This window comes from Scyliorhinus torazame, chromosome 12, assembly GCF_047496885.1.
Source record: "Scyliorhinus torazame isolate Kashiwa2021f chromosome 12, sScyTor2.1, whole genome shotgun sequence".
Classification (NCBI taxonomy): domain Eukaryota; kingdom Metazoa; phylum Chordata; class Chondrichthyes; order Carcharhiniformes; family Scyliorhinidae; genus Scyliorhinus; species Scyliorhinus torazame.
In genome coordinates, this window is record NC_092718.1 from 23913419 (window position 1) to 23934508 (window position 21090).

The 21090-nt window shown below is 42.0% G+C and overlaps 1 protein-coding gene across 4 annotated transcripts in view; it reads right to left on the bottom strand.

The window, feature by feature from the left end:
- The window catches only part of ticrr (TopBP1-interacting, checkpoint, and replication regulator), a 41267-nt gene that overhangs the window by 14252 nt on the left and 5925 nt on the right, over positions 1 to 21090 (bottom strand). For 3 of the 4 annotated variants that reach the window (XM_072470546.1, XM_072470547.1, XM_072470545.1), the window contains exons 5-15: positions 18120 to 18249; positions 17892 to 18028; positions 17355 to 17558; positions 16026 to 16177; positions 14589 to 14689; positions 13002 to 13095; positions 9768 to 9850; positions 8244 to 8480; positions 7140 to 7227; positions 4966 to 5047; positions 1669 to 1806 (exon numbers count right to left, since the gene is read on the bottom strand). In XM_072470546.1, coding sequence (XP_072326647.1) covers positions 1669 to 1806; positions 4966 to 5047; positions 7140 to 7227; positions 8244 to 8480; positions 9768 to 9850; positions 13002 to 13095; positions 14589 to 14689; positions 16026 to 16177; positions 17355 to 17558; positions 17892 to 18028; positions 18120 to 18249 — 1446 coding nt within the window. The remainder of the gene's footprint in view (positions 1 to 1668; positions 1807 to 4965; positions 5048 to 7139; positions 7228 to 8243; positions 8481 to 9767; positions 9851 to 13001; positions 13096 to 14588; positions 14690 to 16025; positions 16178 to 17354; positions 17559 to 17891; positions 18029 to 18119; positions 18250 to 21090) is intronic. The other variant, XM_072470548.1, reaches the window with a different exon arrangement.

Consider the following 21090-nt stretch of genomic DNA (forward strand, 5'->3'; position numbering starts at 1 on the left):
TTCATTTTTTAAATCTTAATTTTCCTCAATTCTTAACACTCAACAAGCTCCAAATAAAATAGGTTTAATCTTATGTCGGTTATAGAAGTCTGCAAATAAAATAATGTAAATAGCTTGATCTCCTGTCTGTGCTAAGATTGTGCACCTCACCCAGAGCACCCTCAGCTTTGAGGATGGGGAAATGCGGAAGCCTGGTTGGTAGCTATGTAGTGACTGGTGCTGGAACAAGAGTACACAGATACCAAACATATTGTCAAACAGCCTACCGTTCACTGCATTAGTTGTATGGCAGGGAGCAGGGTATCAGAAGTTTAAACAAAACTCTGCAATCGTACCCAAATAAGAATCAGCACCAAAAGAATAGGGGGGAAAAAACCTGAAATGAGCAGCCCAAAATTTCTAGTGTTATACAGGGGGGGTTAACATCTAGATCGTCACCTGGTTAAAGACCACTATCACGCCTTTCTACAAAAGTGCACCTTTTGAAAAGTGGGATGAAGTTTAGGAGTCAGCAGCAATCATAGCCACAGGCAATGGCAAAATGAGTAAGCAGACAATGCCCAAATCCTTCCGACTATTGGAGAAAGGATGCACGAAGGAAGATGCATATTGGGACCCTGTGGAAGTCCTGATATGCGGACCAATGTGGAAATTGCCCAGCTAGTTTAAACTTCTAATGGGTAATACCCTGCTCCCTGGGTCCGCGAAAGCTTCTAACTCTAGCTCAGAGTCTGAGACTTGGGATAGTAATCCAGGAAATGTTAGAACCTGGCCTAACACCTGATTAACTCCACAGCTGAACCATTCCCAAAATTAGCCCTCCAACCACTCACCTCAATCACTAACCCGTACTCAGACTGTGGGCTGGATTCTCCCAAAATGGGCCGATTTCCCCTTGCCGGCATAAAAACGGTGGGGTTTAACTCCAGAAATTCCAAGAAACAAGTTGAGCTAATTCATTGCCCTGCAGGGGGCTAGCAGGGACTTAGAGTAAATCTCGCAGCTTTAGCTTCGGATACGGGCCCCCGCAATTCCGGTTTGTAGTCCGCGCATGCGCACGGTGGCAGCCTCCAGTCTGGCTCCAGACGGAAAAATGAGACACACACGCCCACCGGTGTCCGATCCCCCGCCCCCGACCAGGGCGGCCGCAGACCACGTCCGCAGCCATGACACCAGCATCCCGACCGGCAATAGGTGGTTAGTTCCACGCCGTCGGGAACTCAGCAGGTCAGGAGTGGAGGTTTGCCTCTGTCAATGGGCCCCCAGCCGCGCGCCGCACTCACGCGGATTTTCGGGTCCCAGAGAATTGCCGCCCGATTACAGCATGAAAGTGGATTCTCAGCCCCCGCGCCGGCCGCGATTTCAGCGCAGGGCTGCGGAGAATCCAGCCCTGCACCTTTAACCCTACCAGACAGAATAACAGTTGGTGTCATAAAAAAGGGGCTGGCCCTCTTTCCCCAAACTCTACTCTGCTCCAAATGAGTTTCCCCAACGTTATGCTGCACTGCTCATTTATTTCATATCTGGAATCGGAGATCCCGGAAGAAATGCGTAACAGTATGGGGACAGGGGAATCTTTGTGTGCAGCAGCAATATTCAGGCCAGAGTATTTAAATGTGGTCACTTCAACAACACAACTGCATGTATTCATTTTCATAATGTAAAAACCTTTATTGTTTTTTTCTTCACCGTGCAGGTGTTTCACTCCCTCGACAACTGATTCAGAGTAGCTTTTTGGCATCTTCGACTTTTTTCTCGGAGACAAGATTTCACGATTAAACAGATTCCTTCTCACTTTAGTAACCTCTAAAGGGGGTGAAAAATAGAGGGACAAGGTTATTGGAGTGGTGGCGAAACCAAAGAGGTCTGACAGAATAACTCATGCAATTTATTTTATACACCACAGACAGACACTGTAGTATTCAATATTGCCAGTTTTCTTCTCTCCCTGAAAGGATCAATTTTTGGGGGATACATTTCCATTGGCCTGAACTTGGCAGTCTCTGAATTACTTCTCTCATGAGCAAAATGACATTGCTGGGGGCAAATAATGCTAGCTGTGGTTAAAATGTAGCACACCTGCCGGAGTCAAAGGTTGGGGGGGTCAAGCTCAACTCTGGAGACCAGAACAAAAAATTCTAGATGGAGGGTCCTGTGCAGCAGTGAGAAAGCGCTGCATTGTTGGAGATTACATCTTTCAGTCAAGATAGTAAATTCACTCTCTCAAGCTGGTGCAAAAGATCCCATGGCACTATTTTGGCGAAGTGGAGTTATCCACATCACCGTAGCTAACATTTATCCCTCAAATATCACTGAAACAGATAATGGGTTTACCACCACATTGCGGTCTGTGGAAGAAAATTAGCGATATCAATTCCTGAATTACAATACTGGCGACACTTTAAAAACACTTAATTGACTGTAAAGCACAGCAGGACGTCCTGAGGTTACAAATTAAGCTTTGGAATTACAATTTTGTTTCTCTTTTAATGGAGCAAACATTTCAACATTGGTTAACTGGACCAAAGAGCACAGGAAAGAGCGGGACTGAGTTGAGCAGGGAGGTAATTTGGCACGAGAAAGGGGGAGACTGAGAGTGGAGCCGGGGGGGTATAAATGAGTGAGACTGAAAGCAGGGTCAGGGCACATAAGAGCGAGACTTAAAGCAGAACCGGGGTATATAACAGAGCGCGAGACTGAGAGTAGAACCGGGATGTATAAAAGAGTGAGACTTAAAGCAGAGCCGAGATGTATAAAAGAGCGCGAGACTGAGGGCAGAGCCAGGATGTATAAAAGAGTGAGACTGAATGCAGAGCCGGGGTGTATAAAAGAGCGAGACTTAAAGCAGAGTTGGAGTGTATTTAAAAAAAAAAAAAATTTAGAGTACCCAATTTATTTTTCCAATTAAGGGGCAATTTAGCATGGCCAATTCACCTAGCCTGTACATCTTTTGGGTTGTGGGGGCAAAACCCATGCGAACACGGGGAGAATGTGCAAACGCCACACGGACAGTGACCCAGAGCCGGGATCGACCTCGGCGCCATGAGGCAGCAGGCCTAACCCACTGTGCCACCGTGCTGCCCTGAGTTGGAGTGTATAAAAGAACACAAGACTGAAAGCAGAGCAAACAGGTGAAGACTCAATTTAACATCACAACAGCATAAGAACATAAGAACTAGGAGCAAGAGGAGGCTATCTGGCCCCTTGAGCCTGCGCCACCATTCAATAAGAGAACGGCGGCTCCACTTACGTGTCCGCTCATCGTAATCCTCAATTCCTTTACGGTTCGAAAGTCTATCCAGCTTTGCCTTAAAAACATTCAACAAGGTAGCCTCAACTGAGCAGGAAATTCCACAGATTCACAATCTTTTGGGTGACGAAGTTCCTCCTCAACTCAGTCTTAAGTCTGCTCCCCCTTATTTTGAGGCTATGCCCCCTAGTTTCACCCGCCAGTGGAAACAACCTCCCTGTTTCTACCTTATCTATTCCCTTCATAATTTTATGTGTTTCGGTAAGATCCCCCTTCAATCTTCCAAATTCCAATGAGTCTCGTCCCAGTCTACTCAGTCTCTCTTGATAAGCCAATCCTCAACTCCGGAATCAACCGAGTGAATCTCCTCTGCACACCCGCCAGTGCCAGTACATCCATTATCAAGTAAAGGGACCAAAATTGTACACAGTACTCCAGGTGTGGCCTCACCAGCACTTTGTACAGCTGCAACATAACCTCCCTGTTTTTAAACCCCATCGCTTTAGCAAGGAAAGACAAAATTCCATTTGCTTTAATTACCTGCTGCACCTGCAAACCAACATTTTGCGACCAATGCACAAGGACACCCAGGTCCCTCTGCACAGCAGCATGCTGCAATTTTTTACTATTTAAATAATAGTCCATTTTGCTGATGTTCCTACCAAAATGGATGACCTCACATTTACCAACATTGTACTCCATCTGCCAGACCCTTGCCCACTCGCGTAAACTATCTATATCCCTCTGCAGACTGTGTCTTCTGCACACTTTGCTCTCCCACTCATCTTAGTATCGTCTGTGAACTTTGACTCATTACATTTGGACCCCAACTCCAAATCATCTATGTAAATTGTAAACTATTGCGGTCCCTACACTGATCCCGGAGGCGCATCACGAGCCACTGATCGTCAATCAGAAAAACACCCATTTACCCCACGCTTTGCTTTCTGTTAGTAACCGATCCTCTATCCTTGTCGAATGCCTTCCGGAAATCCAGATACACCACATCCACCAGTTCCCTGTTGTCCACCGCGCTCGTAAAGTCCTTGAATAATGTAGTGTGCCATCAGCACCGTGCTGGAAATTAATCGGTGCCATTGGACTCAAAATCCACCCCTTCTATAATGTGGCTACAGCACATAGCTACACTCCAACAACTCACCAAGCTTACTGAAAACAGTTCCTCCTTCCCCTATGAACTCTCCAAAGATGCATGGCATCCTGATATGGATGTACATTGCCACTGGGTCAGAAGCCTGCTATCCAGTACTATTGTAGGAGCATTACCACCACCAGTACAGTGTGATGGTACAATGGAGCAAGGGGCAGATGCAAAAAAAACAACCTGATCAGACACAGATATGGTGATATGATGGCTTTTAAGAAAGGATATTGAACAAAGGGATCAGCTAGGTGGCAGAATGCCTATTTTATAATACTGAAACTGCACAACAGAAAAAGGGAAATAAACAGCAGGAATCTAACAGCAACAAATTTTGAATTAATCTGCAATAAATGCTGATATATTTGCCTCACGTTAGATTGATGAGCCTTGCAACTGCTCGAGAGCATCATCTAAATGACCAGACTATGTCCTAACCGAGGCATTAGCTGTTCCATAACCAACTAAATGGTTCCCAGCACTCAGTGACACAATATTAAATACATATTGATCAGAAATGCTACAGCACAATATAAATATTATCTAATTGTACCTTGAACTTCCTTTTGTGAAGGTGGTGGTGGCAGAACTGTCTGTTCAACAGCGATGGGAAGCCGAGACTGAACGTTTTCCTGCTACAATAAACACTTTTGATCAGTACAATTTCCAGCTACAGTTGGAAATTTTCAAACTTCCACACAATATAGAATATAGAACATAGTGCAGAAGGAGGCCATTCGGCCCATTGGGTCTGCACCGATCCACTTAAGCCCTCGCTTCCACCCTGTCCCCATAACCCCGCCTAACCTTTTTTTGTTGGTTACCAAGGGCAATTTATCATGGCCAATCCACCCAACCTGCACGCCTTTGGACTGTGGGAGGAAACCGGAGCACCCGGAGGAAACCCACGCACACACACAGAGAACGTGCAGACTCCACACAGACAGTGACCCAGTGGGGAATCGAACCTGGGACCCTGGTGCTGTGAAGCCACAATGCTAATCACTTGTGCTACCGTGCTGCCCAAAGTTACAAGTGTTCACATATTTCACACGTGTAAAGTTATTTCAAAGGGTTTTTCAATCATTCCTTTTAAGTCAAACATTAATCTAGATAGATGTTGTACATACAACTAGGAGTTTGGCAATATTGTGTATAATTCTGGTCGCCACACTACCAGGATGTGAATGCTTTGGAGAGGATACAGAATAGGTTTACTAGGATGTTGCCTGGTCTGGAGGATATTAGCTATGAGATGTTGGATAAACTAGGATTGTTTTCATTGGAACGACTGAGGTTGCGGGGGCGACCTGATAGAAGTTTACATAAATTCTGAGTGGCATGGACAGTCAAGATGCATTTTTTCAGGGTGGAAAGGTTAATTACGTGGGGACAGGTGCGAGGGGTAAAGTTTCGAGGAGATGTGCAAGGCAAGTTTTTTTTTATTAAACAGAGTGGCGAGTGCCTGGAAAGTTCTGTCAGGAGACTTGATGGAAGCAGATACGATAGCGACATTTAAGAGGCATTTTGACGAATACATGAATAGGATGGGAATAGAGGGATATAGACCCAGGAAATGCAGACGGTTTATCATGATTGGTGCAGGCTTGGAGGGCCGAGGGACCTGTTCCTGTGCTGTACTGTTCTTTGTGCGTTAACAGGAGTGAACACAAGTGAAGTGTGGACCATATAAAATACTTCTCCCAGACAAATGCAGCACAGGACAAGTGAAACATATAGCCGTACAATGTTATTGAGTGTCCTGGTGTACCAGTCACTGAAGGCAAGCATGCAAGAACATAAATAATCAGTCAATCAATTGATTAAATCAAAGAGTAGAAAAGGAAGGAAGTTGTGCCAAAAGAAAATATTGGTTAGAATGGAAAGTCTTTGGGGCAGCATGGTGGCACAGTAGTTAACACTGCTGCCTTGGGCAGCACGGTAGCACAGTGGTTAGCATTGATGTCTCACGGTGCTGAGGTCCCAGATTCGATCCTGGCTCTGGGTCACGGTCCCGTGTGGAGTTTGCATATCCTCCCTGTGTTTGCATGGGTTTTGCGCCCCCAACCCAAAGATGTGCAGGGTAGGTGGATTGACCACGCTAAATTGCCCCTTAAATTGGAAAAAATGAATTGGGTACTCTAACATTAAAAAAAAACCACTGGTGCCTCACGTGCCACGGTCCCAGGTTGATCCCGGCCCTGGGTCATTGTCCGTGTGAAGTTTGCACGCTCTCCCAGTGTCTGTGTGGGTCTCACCCCCACAACCCAAAGATGTGCAGTGTAGGTAGATTGACCATGCTAAATTGCCCCTTAATTGGGGGAAAAAAAGAATTGGGTACTCTAAATTTAGTTAAAAAAGCAATTCCAATGCCAAGTCCTTAGAGGGCACAGAAGAGTTGAACTAGAATGGTGCCTTTAACAAGAGACTTTGGTATCTGAATAATGAAGAAGTGGTAGTCGTTCTCAAGAGCAGAGAAGCTCAAAATCATGAATCATATTGGTTTGCTAAATAAGAACCAACCACTTCTGGTGGCTGTCAAGGCAGTTTGAAAAGTAAATCTTCTCGGAGAAGAATGATCATTGTAATTATCACGTACCAAGTTCTACAATTTCAGCTCGACTATTCTTCCTTGCACCCACCACCCCATTCTCAATTCTGATCAGAAATTCCAGTAGGCTTTAGTAATTACAGATTAACAACGTTATTTCCTCCCAAGCAACTTACCCGTTTCATAGATTTTTTTGGTATTTGAATTTGTCGCAAATTATGGGACACCTCAGACATGCTCCGATGCCTCGCCAGTGGAAGGCTCCTAAAATAGAAGTGTATTTAAACAGGGCTGGATTTTGAAAACTCACATTTAAGATAGCTAAGTTTACTGGAAAGAATACTAATTTTACATCTTTAACCCAGGTTTTTCAATCCTTCGAATATGTTGATGATCTAATTTGTAATAGGTAGCATACAGATTTGCATTGTTAAACTGCAAACATTCATGCTGGACCCAGGACATCCAAGCTGACAGCAGCACTGTTCAGGAAAAGAAAACATGCATACAAGGCCTTGATTCTGATTGAATCAGCTGATATGTCAATTCTATGGAAAACAGAGCACCTTCATTCAGTAGCAATCAAAATGTCATCCCTCAACACTCAGCTGAGGGCATCAAGGAACTTTAATTCTAGGTGGAACCAAGACTGTGTATACCCCTAAACTGTCAAATACTTTGTGCTTTTCTGACCAACAGAGCACAATTTTAATAAAAAGGCTTTAGAAATGCATATATTTTATGTCCAACGCACTGCAAACATGCTCCACCACTCATTATTTACTTGTGAATTTTGGTACCTCTTAGTACTACATTGAAGTGTCAGCCAATATTATCAGAGAATCCTGTCCTCCATCTTTCTAAACCTGGATTGGAATAGGCTACAGAACACTACAGCAAAGCAGTTCTCACAAAAAAGCAAAACATTTAGACTGCTGGAAATTGGAAATAAAAACAGAAAATTTTGGAAACTCTGGCAAGAGGTCAATGAACTGGGTTAGCTGCTCCAATTCTACAGATGCCACCTACATGCTGTTATATTTCCAGCATGTTCCCTTGTTTTTCTAACAGGCCTGCAATTGTGGTAGCCATGGTTGAAGCAATTGAGAGAACAGATTAAAAGGATCACAAAGACGAAGGTTATTGGCTCAAGTATCCCTCCTGGGGTCCCAGAGTACAGAATTAAATGTGCTAGATAAGCTAGGTAACAGCAATGCATCCCATCCCATTGTGCAGGAAACAAAAACTTATATACATCAAAATAGACAGGGCTCCGGTACCTTCTCTTTCGAGATGATCTGGTGCGTAGCTCTTCCAGCTGTTCTCCTTCGCAGCCTGCAAAGTTTGTACTGGTGGTCGGTGAAGCCAGCTGGGAGGCATCAGGCGATTCAGTTTTCTGGCTCATGGATTCATCACTTAAAAAGTCAGCAGGAAGCACTGAGGCCAGACGTGCTGGGACATTCTGTCCTAATCCAAAGTATAGCTCACCCAATATTTTTGGTACGGTGAGCAAATACCTGAAAAAATAAGATGGTTAAAAACCACCTGAATTAATTTCATATAAAAAAGTGAGAAGACCTGATATTAGCACCCAACACATTAATCAATAAAACCAAAGTACAGTTATGCCAGGCTAAAAATAAATATCCAGCAACATGCAGTTAAAATTACTACTCCACCAAATCACAATGTATACACAATGTCTGCGCAGTATTAACGCCAAGCATTCCTCAGAGAAAGCTTGATGTTTGAATCCCAGCAGGACCTCTTCCATACCCAAAAGCTTATATTCACTTACTGAATAGAAAAGTTATCGTTATTTAAGTGGAGATAGTCTGTTCTTATAGTATGCAATCCTATAACAGAGCCACCAGCAACTCAATGGAGATGATAAACTAACCAATAATCTTATACAAACTTGGCAAGTTTTAGGAATTATTGTCAAATTTTCTACAACACCAAACCAGGTTATTTTAGTCATAGTCAGAAAGTGGCTCTTCGGCCCACCGGATCCATGCCGGCCATAAACACCTAACTATTCTAATCCCATTTTCCAGCACTTGGTCTTGTATGCTATGTCATTTCAAGTGCTCATCTAAATACAAGTTGTGAGGGTTCTCGCCTCTACCTCCCTTCTAGGCAATGAGTTCCAGATTCCAACCTCCTGTCCATTACCTTAAATATTTCCCCAATAGTGAACTACATTTACATGGGTAAATGAAGCAGCCACAGTTTATTATTTGTATCTCTCACGTCTTTTCCCAAACCTATTATAGAACATATGGGTCAAAATTGTATTTTTGATTTAACAATTCAAATGTCATCACGTAGCAGTGGTAAAGGTACAGTATGACAAAGCACCAGGCCACCGAGATTTCAAACACTCAGGTTGTTTTTTCCAACCAATGGTAGTTGATCTCAGCTGGGGGGAATGATTGGGACACAGCATTCTATGGCTAAGGACAAGCTGGAGAAACAATTAGTGTTCCCACCTCCTAATCATTACCAACGATCCCAACTGGAAAGTGCGAGTTAAGTGAATGTCAGGAGAATGGGATGAGGCTCCAGTATGACAGTGTACATGAGAACCCGTCTGCCTAAATTCACAGAAGAATGGGAAAGGTACGAGAGGAATGTCAATACCATGAAAGCATATTGCAGCATAAATTTGTTCTCCAGAGGAGAAAATGGGCACAATAAAAAGGCCCCCATTAATTGTAGTATGCAGGACAATTAAAGTATATGTGCAAATGTAAACTGGAATATTCTGGAATGTTCAAGCTTAAAGACTGTTCTGAACTTACTCGTTTAAGATCTCTTCTTCCAGAAACAGTGCAAGGAATGTGGCGTCCTTTGTTAGAGATATGATACGCAGTAAATTTGTCACCTGCAGGCAAAAACCAAGTGATCAGCTTTGGAAAGAATATTTGACTTTCAAACATAGGCATCAAAATACATTTAAAAATTACAACTCAGTCCTTAATGGCAGAACAGGCGAAGGAAGACTGTGCATCTCTCTGGCTACGATAGCAGAAGGCAGCTGCAGAGGCAAAGTGCTCCCAGTCACTGTGACTCGGCACATCACTGAAATCCGACCAACGACCCCGAAAGATTGTATGGATAATTGCAGTACCTCAAGGTCCCAGTGTTAAAGAAAGTCACATTCTGGTTTCTGCCACAGTACATTGGCCAAGTCCTGTGGCAATGGGAGATTGGCAACCACGACAGGACTGTGAACCTGGAAATCCCCAGTCAAGAACCTGCACACAGGTGACAGATGCATGAAGGTTATTGGTCACCTGTTTTTGACAGGTGTTGTCGATTAGTTCAGGGTGCCTCTGATCATCCCAAAACAGGAAGGGGCTAGAAAAGGCACCTAAAAATAGGCTGTCCAACTCACTCCTGGCTGGGAAAGCACACTCTGTGGGATCACCATCTTCGTAGTCAAATGTCTATTTTTGCACCTTTGAATGTCAGAACACCGAGATGTTATAACACTGAGCTAATCTAAAGAATAGCCGCCTGGAAAGAACAACTGCAATCGTATAATGAACAATCAAGATTCCAAATTGACATTACCTCCCTCAACCCACGCAGACACGGGGAGAATGTGCAAATTCCACACAGACCTAAGGTCGGAATTGAACCTGGGTCTTTGGTGCCGTGATGGCAGTCTTAACCACTGTGCCATCCCCTACTGCAAGGAAAAAACGGCCAATGACCTTCATGTCCATAGAGTTAATTTTGCCACCCGGAATAGAATCTTGGATGCACTGTTAGAAATCCTCAATTTTATAAGTGACAGGCTCATAACACTTTAACTAAAGCTCAGGTGTAAACAATATGCCGCTGTTAGCAGCACTTGTGCCCCAATCCTCGTCTCTGATGCTAATGTAAAGTCCTACTTTTGCCTTGATGGAAGTCCTAACTACCACCCCAAAAGAAAAGATCATCCTTCTGGGGGGCTTTAATGCCAGGATTGACGTGACTTTGGTGCCTGGAAAGGAACCATTGGGAAAAACCTATGCAAATTGAGTCCTCCTGTTGACAAATGTGCCTCATTATAACAAAAAACAGTTTCCACCAGAAGGATAAATACAAAATCTCATGGAGGCACCCTAGATCAAAGCATTGGCACCTCCTGGATTATGCAATTGTTCAAGTCAAAGATCTAACTTATATATCACTCGATTCCACGTGACTGGACTTGACTGCTGGACAGATAATCAACTTATTCGATAGGTAATGAACGTCCACCTAGCATCAAGAATCAAAAGTTCAAAAGGAAGAGGATCAATGCCTTGGCCAAAAAACAGCCCAACTGAAGAAAGGAATTCCAAGTTCAGCTCACAAACAATTTGGAAAATGTTCACACACAGATCACGCATCAGCTGTACTAGATTCCGGTGTTCAAACCACTGGTTTCAAGAATTGTTTTAACCAGGCCAGGTTTGACATAAACAATGCAAAACGTTGTGACCTAAGTAGTACATGACTGCCTCTTCCAAAAGTACTCTCACAGACTGTTTGGAATCAGGGTGTGACTCAAGTGTAGGTGCAACTTTATCATTGCTGCAAAGTGGACCCTTTTGTTCCTCCAGTATCTGATATTCAGTCTTGCATTTCTTTAAGGTTGCAAAAACCACATGTTGCTAGAACAAAATAAAGTCACCTTTCAAGGCCTTGGTTTGTTCATTGTAAAAATACATTTACATGCACACAGTGCCTTTACCAGCTTCAGGACATCCCAGAAGTGCTTCAAAGTTAATTAACACTTTTGAAGAATAGTCACCTTTATACTTGTTACAACCCAATTTCTGTACATGATCCAAAGAGATAAATTTCAAGATAATCTTAGTGATGTTAGTGGAGGGTTAAAGTTACGAAAATTCTATTAAAAAAAATTTTTTTTTTATTTTTATTTTTTAAGAGTGCCCAATTCTTTTTTTTCCAATTAAGGGGCATGACCAATCCACCTACCCTGCACAACTTTGGGTTGTGGGGGAGAAACCCACGCAAACAAGGGGAGAATATGCAAACTCCACACGGACAGTGACCCAGAGCCAGGGTCGAACCTGGGACTTCGGCGCCGTGAGGCAGCGGTGCTAACCACTGCACCACCGTGCTGCCCTCGCAAAAATTCTACTTAAAAAAATACTATGTGAATTGCATAATTATTCAAATCAAAAACGACAGTGCACCACGGCGCCGAGGTCCCAGGTTCGATCCCGGCCCTGGGTCACTGTCCGTGTGGAGTTGCACGTTCTCCCCATGCCTGCGTGGGCCTCACCCCCACAACCCAAAAGATGTGCAAGGTAGGTGAATTGACCATGCTAAATTGCCCCTTAATTGAAAAAAAAAAACTGGCTACTCAAATTTATTTTTTAAGGGTGCACATACAACATAAGCTTATGCCCTGCACTCGATAATGGGATACATCTCATGCATCAGGCATAGCACAGGAGGTGTCCATCATGCAACTTAGCCTTGGCACCAGAGTAGTAATTAATCTTGCATGACGGATCTTGCCCTAAAGTTGAAAAATGCAATTTGCTTTTAAATATCCTGGATACTCAATTGGTAAGAGGAATTATTTTACAATACTTGCATGCTGTGCTTAAATTCTGAATTGGATATTTTTCCATTAATTGAATCTATGTATTTTTATTTAAAATTACATGTGAATTTTGTGCTGATGAATAATGTTAGTACGAGATAATAGAACACAGTTTAGGGGAGGTATGGTAGTTAGATGTAGACTGGAGTGCCTCGTACTTTGTTCCAAGACGCTTCAGAAGATCACACCATACTGCAACAAAGAGGCACTTTTCAATTACCCACTGCAGCAACCTTGCGGCCTTCAAGTAGGATTACCAACTCAGTTTCAGGAGCAGCTGTAACATTTAGATTCAAGCCAACAAGTAATTGGATTAAATTTAAGAAACTCATTTCACATCACCCATAGAAACTTCCATCCCATCATTCTGTGCCAGAGGTCCCAGACCAAGTACAAGTCTCATGTCTAACACTATACTCACTTCTTCCACAAGCTGTTCCAACTGTTCTGGGTCACTCTGCAATGATGGAAACTGCTGGAACATCTCCAAGCGTAACAAGACCTGGAGCTGGCAACTGCAACAAGACCAATCATAAAAATCAACACAATGATTCTCCATCAGAAAAGTATAAATGCAGATAACATTGATCTTTGTTTTATTAATCTCGACCCCACAGTCCCCAACATCATCTCACAAAAGGAATTTTGTTCAGTAATCAAAGAATAATTATTTTGTACTTCAGTCATCTGGTGTTAGCATTGTTAGATACACAAAGGCAAGTCAGAAGCAGGTTGAAATTGCTTGACTTTTCCCCAAGTAATGTCTTCAATTTAGCTCAATCAGCATTCAGGTATCCTTCATTTAATGCACATTCTAATTGTTTCTGGGCAAGTTTTCAGCACAGCGCTGCCTCCACTTTAGTTTTAGCAGTTACTGCACATACCCCGAGAACCATTTTGTATGCTCACTCTGTTGATCTTAAATACAATGGCGCCTCTCCTGACACCTTTACTTCCTCCAGTTTGTCACTTCTCTCTTCCAACATTCCCATTCTCCACTTCCCTCCCCCCAGCTCAGAACGTCCTTCTTAGTTTTCTTCCCACTTGTGGTGGGTAGAGAGAGGTGGGTGGCACAAAGCAAAGAGCTAGAGAATCAGGAGAGGGAAGTGGTGAGCTGGAGAGGTGTTGAACAGCAGTTAAGTAGAAAGAATTGATAAATTATTCAGTTGGTAAAAGGACTTTTGGCGAAATGGTTATGTCACTGGAACTAGAAATGCAGAGGCCCAAGACTATTGCTCTGACGACATGGATTCAATTCCGACCACGGCAGCTGATGGAACTTTAATTCAATTAATACATCTGAAATGAAAACTAGTCTCAGTAATAATGACCATAAAACTACTGATTGTAGTAAAAACCCATCTGGCTCACAAATGTCCTTTAGGGAAGAAAAGTCTGCTGTCCTTACCTGGTCTGGCCTACATGTGACTGTAGACCCAATGTGGTTAACTCTTTAATACCCTGAAATGGCCAAACAAGCAACTTGTTTCAAGGGTAATTAGGAATGAGCAACAAATGCTGGCCTTATCAACAATGCTCACATTCCATGGGTTAGATTCACAACAGCCAAATTATGTATTTTCTTTTTATTTTATTTTCATATACTAAATGATCTGTTTGAGCTGCTCGCAAAAAAATACTTTTAACTGTACCTCGGTTCATGTGATAAACAAATCCAATCCAAAGTTCTTAGTGTAAAAAGTTCAGGTCAATAATCTTGCCTACCCTTTAATACATGTTTATGGGAAAGTTTTTTTTAGGAACACATGCAAAATGAGTTTTTATACAGCAGTGACATTTTCAAGTCCCACATTAAACCCAAGGAATAGCTTGAATTAAAAAGACAAATTATCGGTTATGGACAGTTCTATGCTATTTCATTCAAAACTTTAAACTAGGCAAAGTATTAAACTTTTCTTGTTTTAAAAATTATCGGCACAAAATCCGGAGTGGCAATAAGATGGCAGGTACAGCCTGGAATCTCCAGTTTAAATATTATTTTACTCACTCTCTGACTTTGAGTTCCTTATTCTCTTGGTTTCCATACTGCTGCCGAAGGGATTTACAGCTCTTCAGTAATTGCATTTGAATCAGATTTATACACGTGGCCTTTAAATAAAAAGAGGTAAAATTATTATTCAAAGGGTTTACAGAATAATCAATGTTGAAATTGTACTGCATTCACAATTGTCAAAGGCATCCAGAAATATGACTACATATTTGGCCTTTCAAACTTGGGATACACCTTGAGCCAAGATTGCTGGGCGAGTGACTCACCTGATGAAGGAGCTACGCTCCGAAAGCTAGTGACTCCAAATAACCCTGTTGGACTTTAACCTGGTGTTCTAAGACTGCTTACAGTATTACATGCAACCACCAAATTTGGTGTTGCTCCAAATTTTGAAATTGAACTTGATGCCATAGCACAAATTGGTTACGTTGAAGGCAAATAACACTGGTCTCAACACTGATACTGGTGAACTCCACCTCCCACTCTTTGCCAGACTGATAACAAAATGCTAAAACTTAAAAAATATATATTTAAAGGGCAGCACAGTGGTTAGCACTGCTGCCTCACGGTGCTGAGGATCCGAATTCGAATCCCGACCCTGGGTCACTGTCTATGTGGAGTTTGCACATTCTCCCCGTGTCTGCGTGGGTTTCACCCCCGCAACCCAAACATGTGCAGGGTAGGTGGATTGGCCACGTTAAATTTCCCCTTGATTGGAAAAAATAATAATAATTGGGTACTCTAAATTTTATAAAACAAAATATATATATATATATATATATATATATATTATATATATATATATATAAATGGGATGAGTTCATTGCTGGCTATGCCGGCATTTGCAGCCATTCTTATCTGTCCTTGAGAAGATGGTGGTGAGCCACCTTCTTGAACTGCTCAAGTCTGCAGTACATCTTGTATGTGGTATACACAACTGTCACTGTGCGCCAGTGGTGGAGGAACTGAATATCTAAGGTGGTTGTTGGAATGTCAGTCAAGCAGGCTGCTGGTCCTGAATGGTGTCAAGTTTTGAGTACTGTTGGACTACCGTGGACTGGTTTGGGGAAGTTGCCGATTTACACGCGACAGAGCTCCCAGCTTCTGACCTGCTCTAATGGCACAACACCTATATGTCCAGTTAAGTTTCTGCTCAACGATAATTGCAGGACGTTGACGGTGGTGGATTCAGCAATTGCAGTGCCATTGAATGTAAAGTGGAGATGGTTAGATTCTCTTATTGAAGTCTGATAATTCCCAAAATGTAACATCAATAGACTAAACAAGTTGGGCTGGCAATACTGCAATGTGTACTAATATCTATTGATGAAATCAATGCAGTTTGTTTTCTTCCTCTTAACCCATGAAAGATCATAAAATGAAAGACAAAATTCGAGAGTTTATTAAATTACTCAAATTAGAAACCAATAATACCTCAAAAGCTTCAGTGTCATCAGATTTTAAGTACGTCTTAATGACTTTGACTGCATTCTGTATGAAACTAAAATGGGACAATTTATCATCTGCTACATGTTTCTGGTAATTCTCTTTCAAACTGGACACCATCTCCTCATCACTTTCAAAATCTATGAGACAAAATGAAATGTCAAATTTAAAAGCTGTAAATAGGCAATGTAAATGATGGTGGCATAATGGAAGATATTAACACCCTAATTTAACTGCTTTTTCTATTCAGAGCATTAAGATATCCATCACAAAGACGTTGTATTGCACTGAAAACATTTTTCTTTAAGATATTATTTTGCACTTTAAAACAATTAAACTAAAGGAATCTTCCAGAGGTATCAGCACCTTGCTGGGATAGTTCCACAGGAACTGATGACCTAACTCTCTACTATTCCATCTAATCTTAACACAGTCCCTTGTGACCACCAGCTCACAGCACAATTGTTCCTCGTCCTTTAATAATAATAATCTTTATTAGTGTCACAAGTAGACTTATATTAACACTGCAATGAGGTTTTGTGAAAATCCCCTTGTCGCCACACTCCGGCGCCTGTTCGGGTACACAGAGGGAAAATTCACAATGTCCAATTCACCGAACAAGCACGTCTTTCGGGACTTAAGAAGGCGGAGCACCCGGAGGAAACCCAGGCAGACACGGAGAGAACGTGCAGACTCGGCACAGTGACCCAAGCCAGGAATCAAACCTGGGTTCCTGGCGCAGTGAAGCAACAGGGTTAACTACTATGCTACAGTGCACATATTATGCGACATTAATATTAGATAGTAATCCAATATTGATCGGCGGCAGTGGCGCAGTACTTAGCACTGCTGCCTCATGGCGCTGAGGACCCAGGTTCAATCCCGGCCACGGGTCACTGACTGTGTGGAGTTTGCACATTCTCCCAGTGTTTGCCTGGGTCTCACCCCCACAACTCAAAGATGTACAGGCTCGTGGATTGGCCACACTAAATTGCCCCTTAATTGGGGGAAAAAAATAATTGGGTATTATAAATTTAGAGAAAAAATAATCTAATATTGATCAACAAAACAACTCCACTGCTTTCAGACCACAAACCCCTCTCTTGTATTGGTTCAGAGCGTCATATGCTCAATAAATAGCAAGTGGCCAGCCAATCAGGGTTTGGCACCCCCCCCAACTACTCCATTTAAACTTAAACCACGATGCCCATCATGATTGCTATTTTCAAAGGGATCCAAACGTCTGAAAGGAATTTTCATCTAAAATAATCAAGGCAAAATTACATAAATCTGATCAATAATTTCAGCAAGACATACCTACTGTACTCTTCCTCACTCTTTTTGATTTCTGTTTGTCCCCTAAACGTTTCTTGGGCTGACGGGTCGATTCATCTCCGATGGGAAGCTGCACCCCCTCCGGCTGGCTTTTTTGTGCTTTCAGGTTTAGCCTAGCAACATTCACCATCTGAAGAGAGCGACTCATGGACCTCATCTTCTGCCGGATGGGAGTCCGAGGACCAGCTGAAAATAATAGATAAAACAACAACAGAAATGTTCAAGACGGAGAAAACTGAGTGGCTCAGTTGTTAAATACAGCACCAATCTGGGCCACAAGTTTGAGAAGAATCTCAGCCAAATTAGCACTTCAGGTTGCTATGATTTATCTTAGCCCAGAATCGCTTTTGCCTTGCAGAATGTTCAGAAGATTTCCCAATTGGAGCATCTATTACCATGGAACCATACACAACTAAATGTTATCCCATTCAGAACAGGAATAGAATACAAGAGAAAAAAAAGAGGAAAACTCCCACTAACCCCATGCTTTAAATTCCAAGCTAGTTACACCACACTTACATTGTCTTCTTTTTACACCATGCTCTGCAACTGCTCCAGTTTCTTCTGCAGATTTCCTCTGGTAGAACTCTGCTAACTGACCACTTAGGGCAAGTTCAGAATCAGTGTTAATTTTCTCATCTTCTCCCTGCATTGACCTAATGCACAAACAGCAATTTTGGTGTTTTGGGAGAGAGATACTTGACCATTTCAGAGGTTAGAAATATCTTTTAACAAGCCATAATTTACCCAATTGATTCCATTAGATTAGAGCTTGCTCCTGATAATTCAGATAACGGAAACCAGCCTTCACCAAAGGACATTCTTTGTTGGGAGGTCTCAGCCAACTCCTGTTGTGCCCAATCTGGGAGAGTTACCTCTAGAGAAAGAGACAAATTCAATTAATCATTTATTCTACATTAGACGGGTTTGAGGGCTTGAAACTGATCATCTTGGAAAAGAGAAGGTTCATACTATTTAAGTTTTCATGATTAAGAAAGTAGATTAAGCAAATCTCACTGGCATGTTTGAAACTTCTACAAATTCTGGACGCATAGGTTCAAATGTGCGTGGAAATCAGGGGACAGATTTTTTTGGAAGATAGGCAGATAGTGTGGAAAACTTCAAGGCAGAGTTAAGTATATTTGAGGAACTGGAATTCCAAGACTGGAATGCATGTTACATCGCGTTAGGTCCCCATTCACGCTTATTACTTTATTTATATTTTTAAAATTAGTTGATCAAGTTTGGCAAACTGTTGGAAAAGAAAAATTGCAATGAATTGTTTTGTGTATGTGCATATTACAACAGCATATTGTAATGTCATGCAGTTATATGGTACATCAGCAGATTGGAATAAATTTCTATTGTGTTGACAATTCATAAGCTGTTTTTAAAAGTTTGTTCAACTTCATTTTTAAAAATTGTTCTTTGTTGGCATACTGTGCATTTTCTTCTTTCTCTACTGGAGCTTGATTCCACTATCAAATGGTACTGCTTTAAATAATTACCATTGTCTCAGACAAGACTGGCTGTATTTGATTGCTAGAGAAATCACAGATGTTCAACATTAAGCAGTTAGGCTGTTTAAATAGCAATTGACATTCATCCTGCAGCGTAAAACTCTTATTGTTATTGAAAACTCCTATGCAATGGGAAATGATACACAGACATTGTTAATACATTGGCCATTACTACCAACCACTTCCCATCAACTCTACATATAATTCAAAATTGCTTTTGCACTGAAAGTATAATTATCTAATTAATTGAAAGATAGTCAATAACTTCAAAATGGAATTTTTATTTTCAATTTTAATACACTAACCCAAACATTTCAACACTTAAAAAAAATGTATTCTTAACAGTTAATGTTTGTTGAATTTCAGGACTGATCTTGAAAGGAAATAATTAACTACGTTTTTCCAAAGGTAGTTTGTTTTTTGAAATGCTGTCTGTTTAAATACATTTAATATTGAGAATAAATAATCTGGAACAATTGATCATCATTGTCTCAATGGGAGAAGAGGTTAAAGATTGCACAGCACAGTGGTTAGCACTGCTGCCTCACTGTGCCAAGTTCCAAGGTTCGATCCCAGTTCTGGGTCACTATCCGTGTGGAGTTTGCACATTCTCCCCTTGTTTGCGTGGGTTTCACCCCCACAACCCAAATGATGTGCAGGGTAGGTGGATTGGCCACGCTAAATTGCCCCTTAATTGGAGAAAATTAATTGGGTGCTCAATCTTTTAAAAAAAAACAATTTGGAGAAGTAAATTTCAAGAATAATTCTTTAATCTAAAAGGTGCAGGGCTAAGATTATAAAATTCAGCACGATCCACATAAATTGTCCAATGTGTATAGTGGACAATCATGTCAACATCAACTCATCCACTATAAATACTGGAAAACTGGAATCATAATTGTAATTTGGTTACTTAAGTAAGACAATAGACTGGATTTTGAGGATGGCCAACAATCCATGGAATAATGTGAATGTGAAACTTAGCTCATAAATTCCACTTAATAGTACATTGTTGCATGAACGAGCCAACAAGCCAACCTTACCATTAGAATACGTTACTGCACAACGGACAGCATTTACCTTTTAACTTAACCTAGATTTTATTCATGGTCAGTCACTTCAGCATAAAATATTGCGACATGGAATTTATAACAAAGAACTGCTGAATATATTTGGTCATAAAGAAATACACATCAGGCAAGTCGTTTTTTTTTGCTTTTCTTTCAATTTTCTTTTCCCTTCCCCCTAGTATTTGTATCACAAAATGCAAGGCCTTTCAAGATCTTGTGGTTGATCCATCTAAATATGTATCGCCAAAGTTATACCAGATGATCAATGAATACACAACATGTTCCTGTGTAGGTCACATTTCCACGCATTCCCAAAATAACCACATGTAAGATTTGGAAGAAAGGCTTCTTCACCCAGATAAAAACTGGGTGTACAATTAAACATCACTTCTGAATGTTAGCCCAATAATGGCCTGTAGCTTCATCGGAGTAGCAATCAGCAGCAGGCGGATCACCATTCTGTACGACAAGCCTACATGTCTTACCCGACTTTCCTGACTCGGGCTGGGTGAGACTAAAGAAGCGAAGGGAGGTCAGTGGCTTCAGCAACAAAAGTGCAAGAAGAGTGAAGTGAAAGAGAACACACCCCTTTTCTACAGCACTAGCTGCCATAAAGCTGGTGAGCTTAAAGGGACCATGGAAAGGGAGGAGGCAAGTTTTCCAAGGTTAAGTGAATGGGATGGCAGGTGATGGTGTGGGAGGACGGTGTTGGGCAGTGTAGGGCCAAGCCCAATTTGGGGAGGGAGGGAGGAAGGTGCTGGGCAGTGTAGGGTCAATTGGGAGGGGGCGGGGGTAACCCCATATAGGGCTGGGTGTTTAAAATGAAGTTAGAAATGCTTTTTGTCCTTCTGATTCTTTCATATCAACAGTGTGAAAGGATCACCAGCTGAGAAAGCAGGCAGCCACAAGGGAAATAGCGCAGGTTAAGGAGAGCAAAGGCAGACGGGTAACAGAGCCAAAGGAGGTCAATCGGGCATTCGAGACCTTCTACCAGGGACTGTACACCTCCGATCCCCCCGACGGGGATGCGGGAATGAAACGCTTCCTAGACAGACTGGAACTACCAAGTGGTGGGGGAAGACAGACAGGGGGAGCTGGAAGCACCAATAGACCTGGGAGAAATCATGG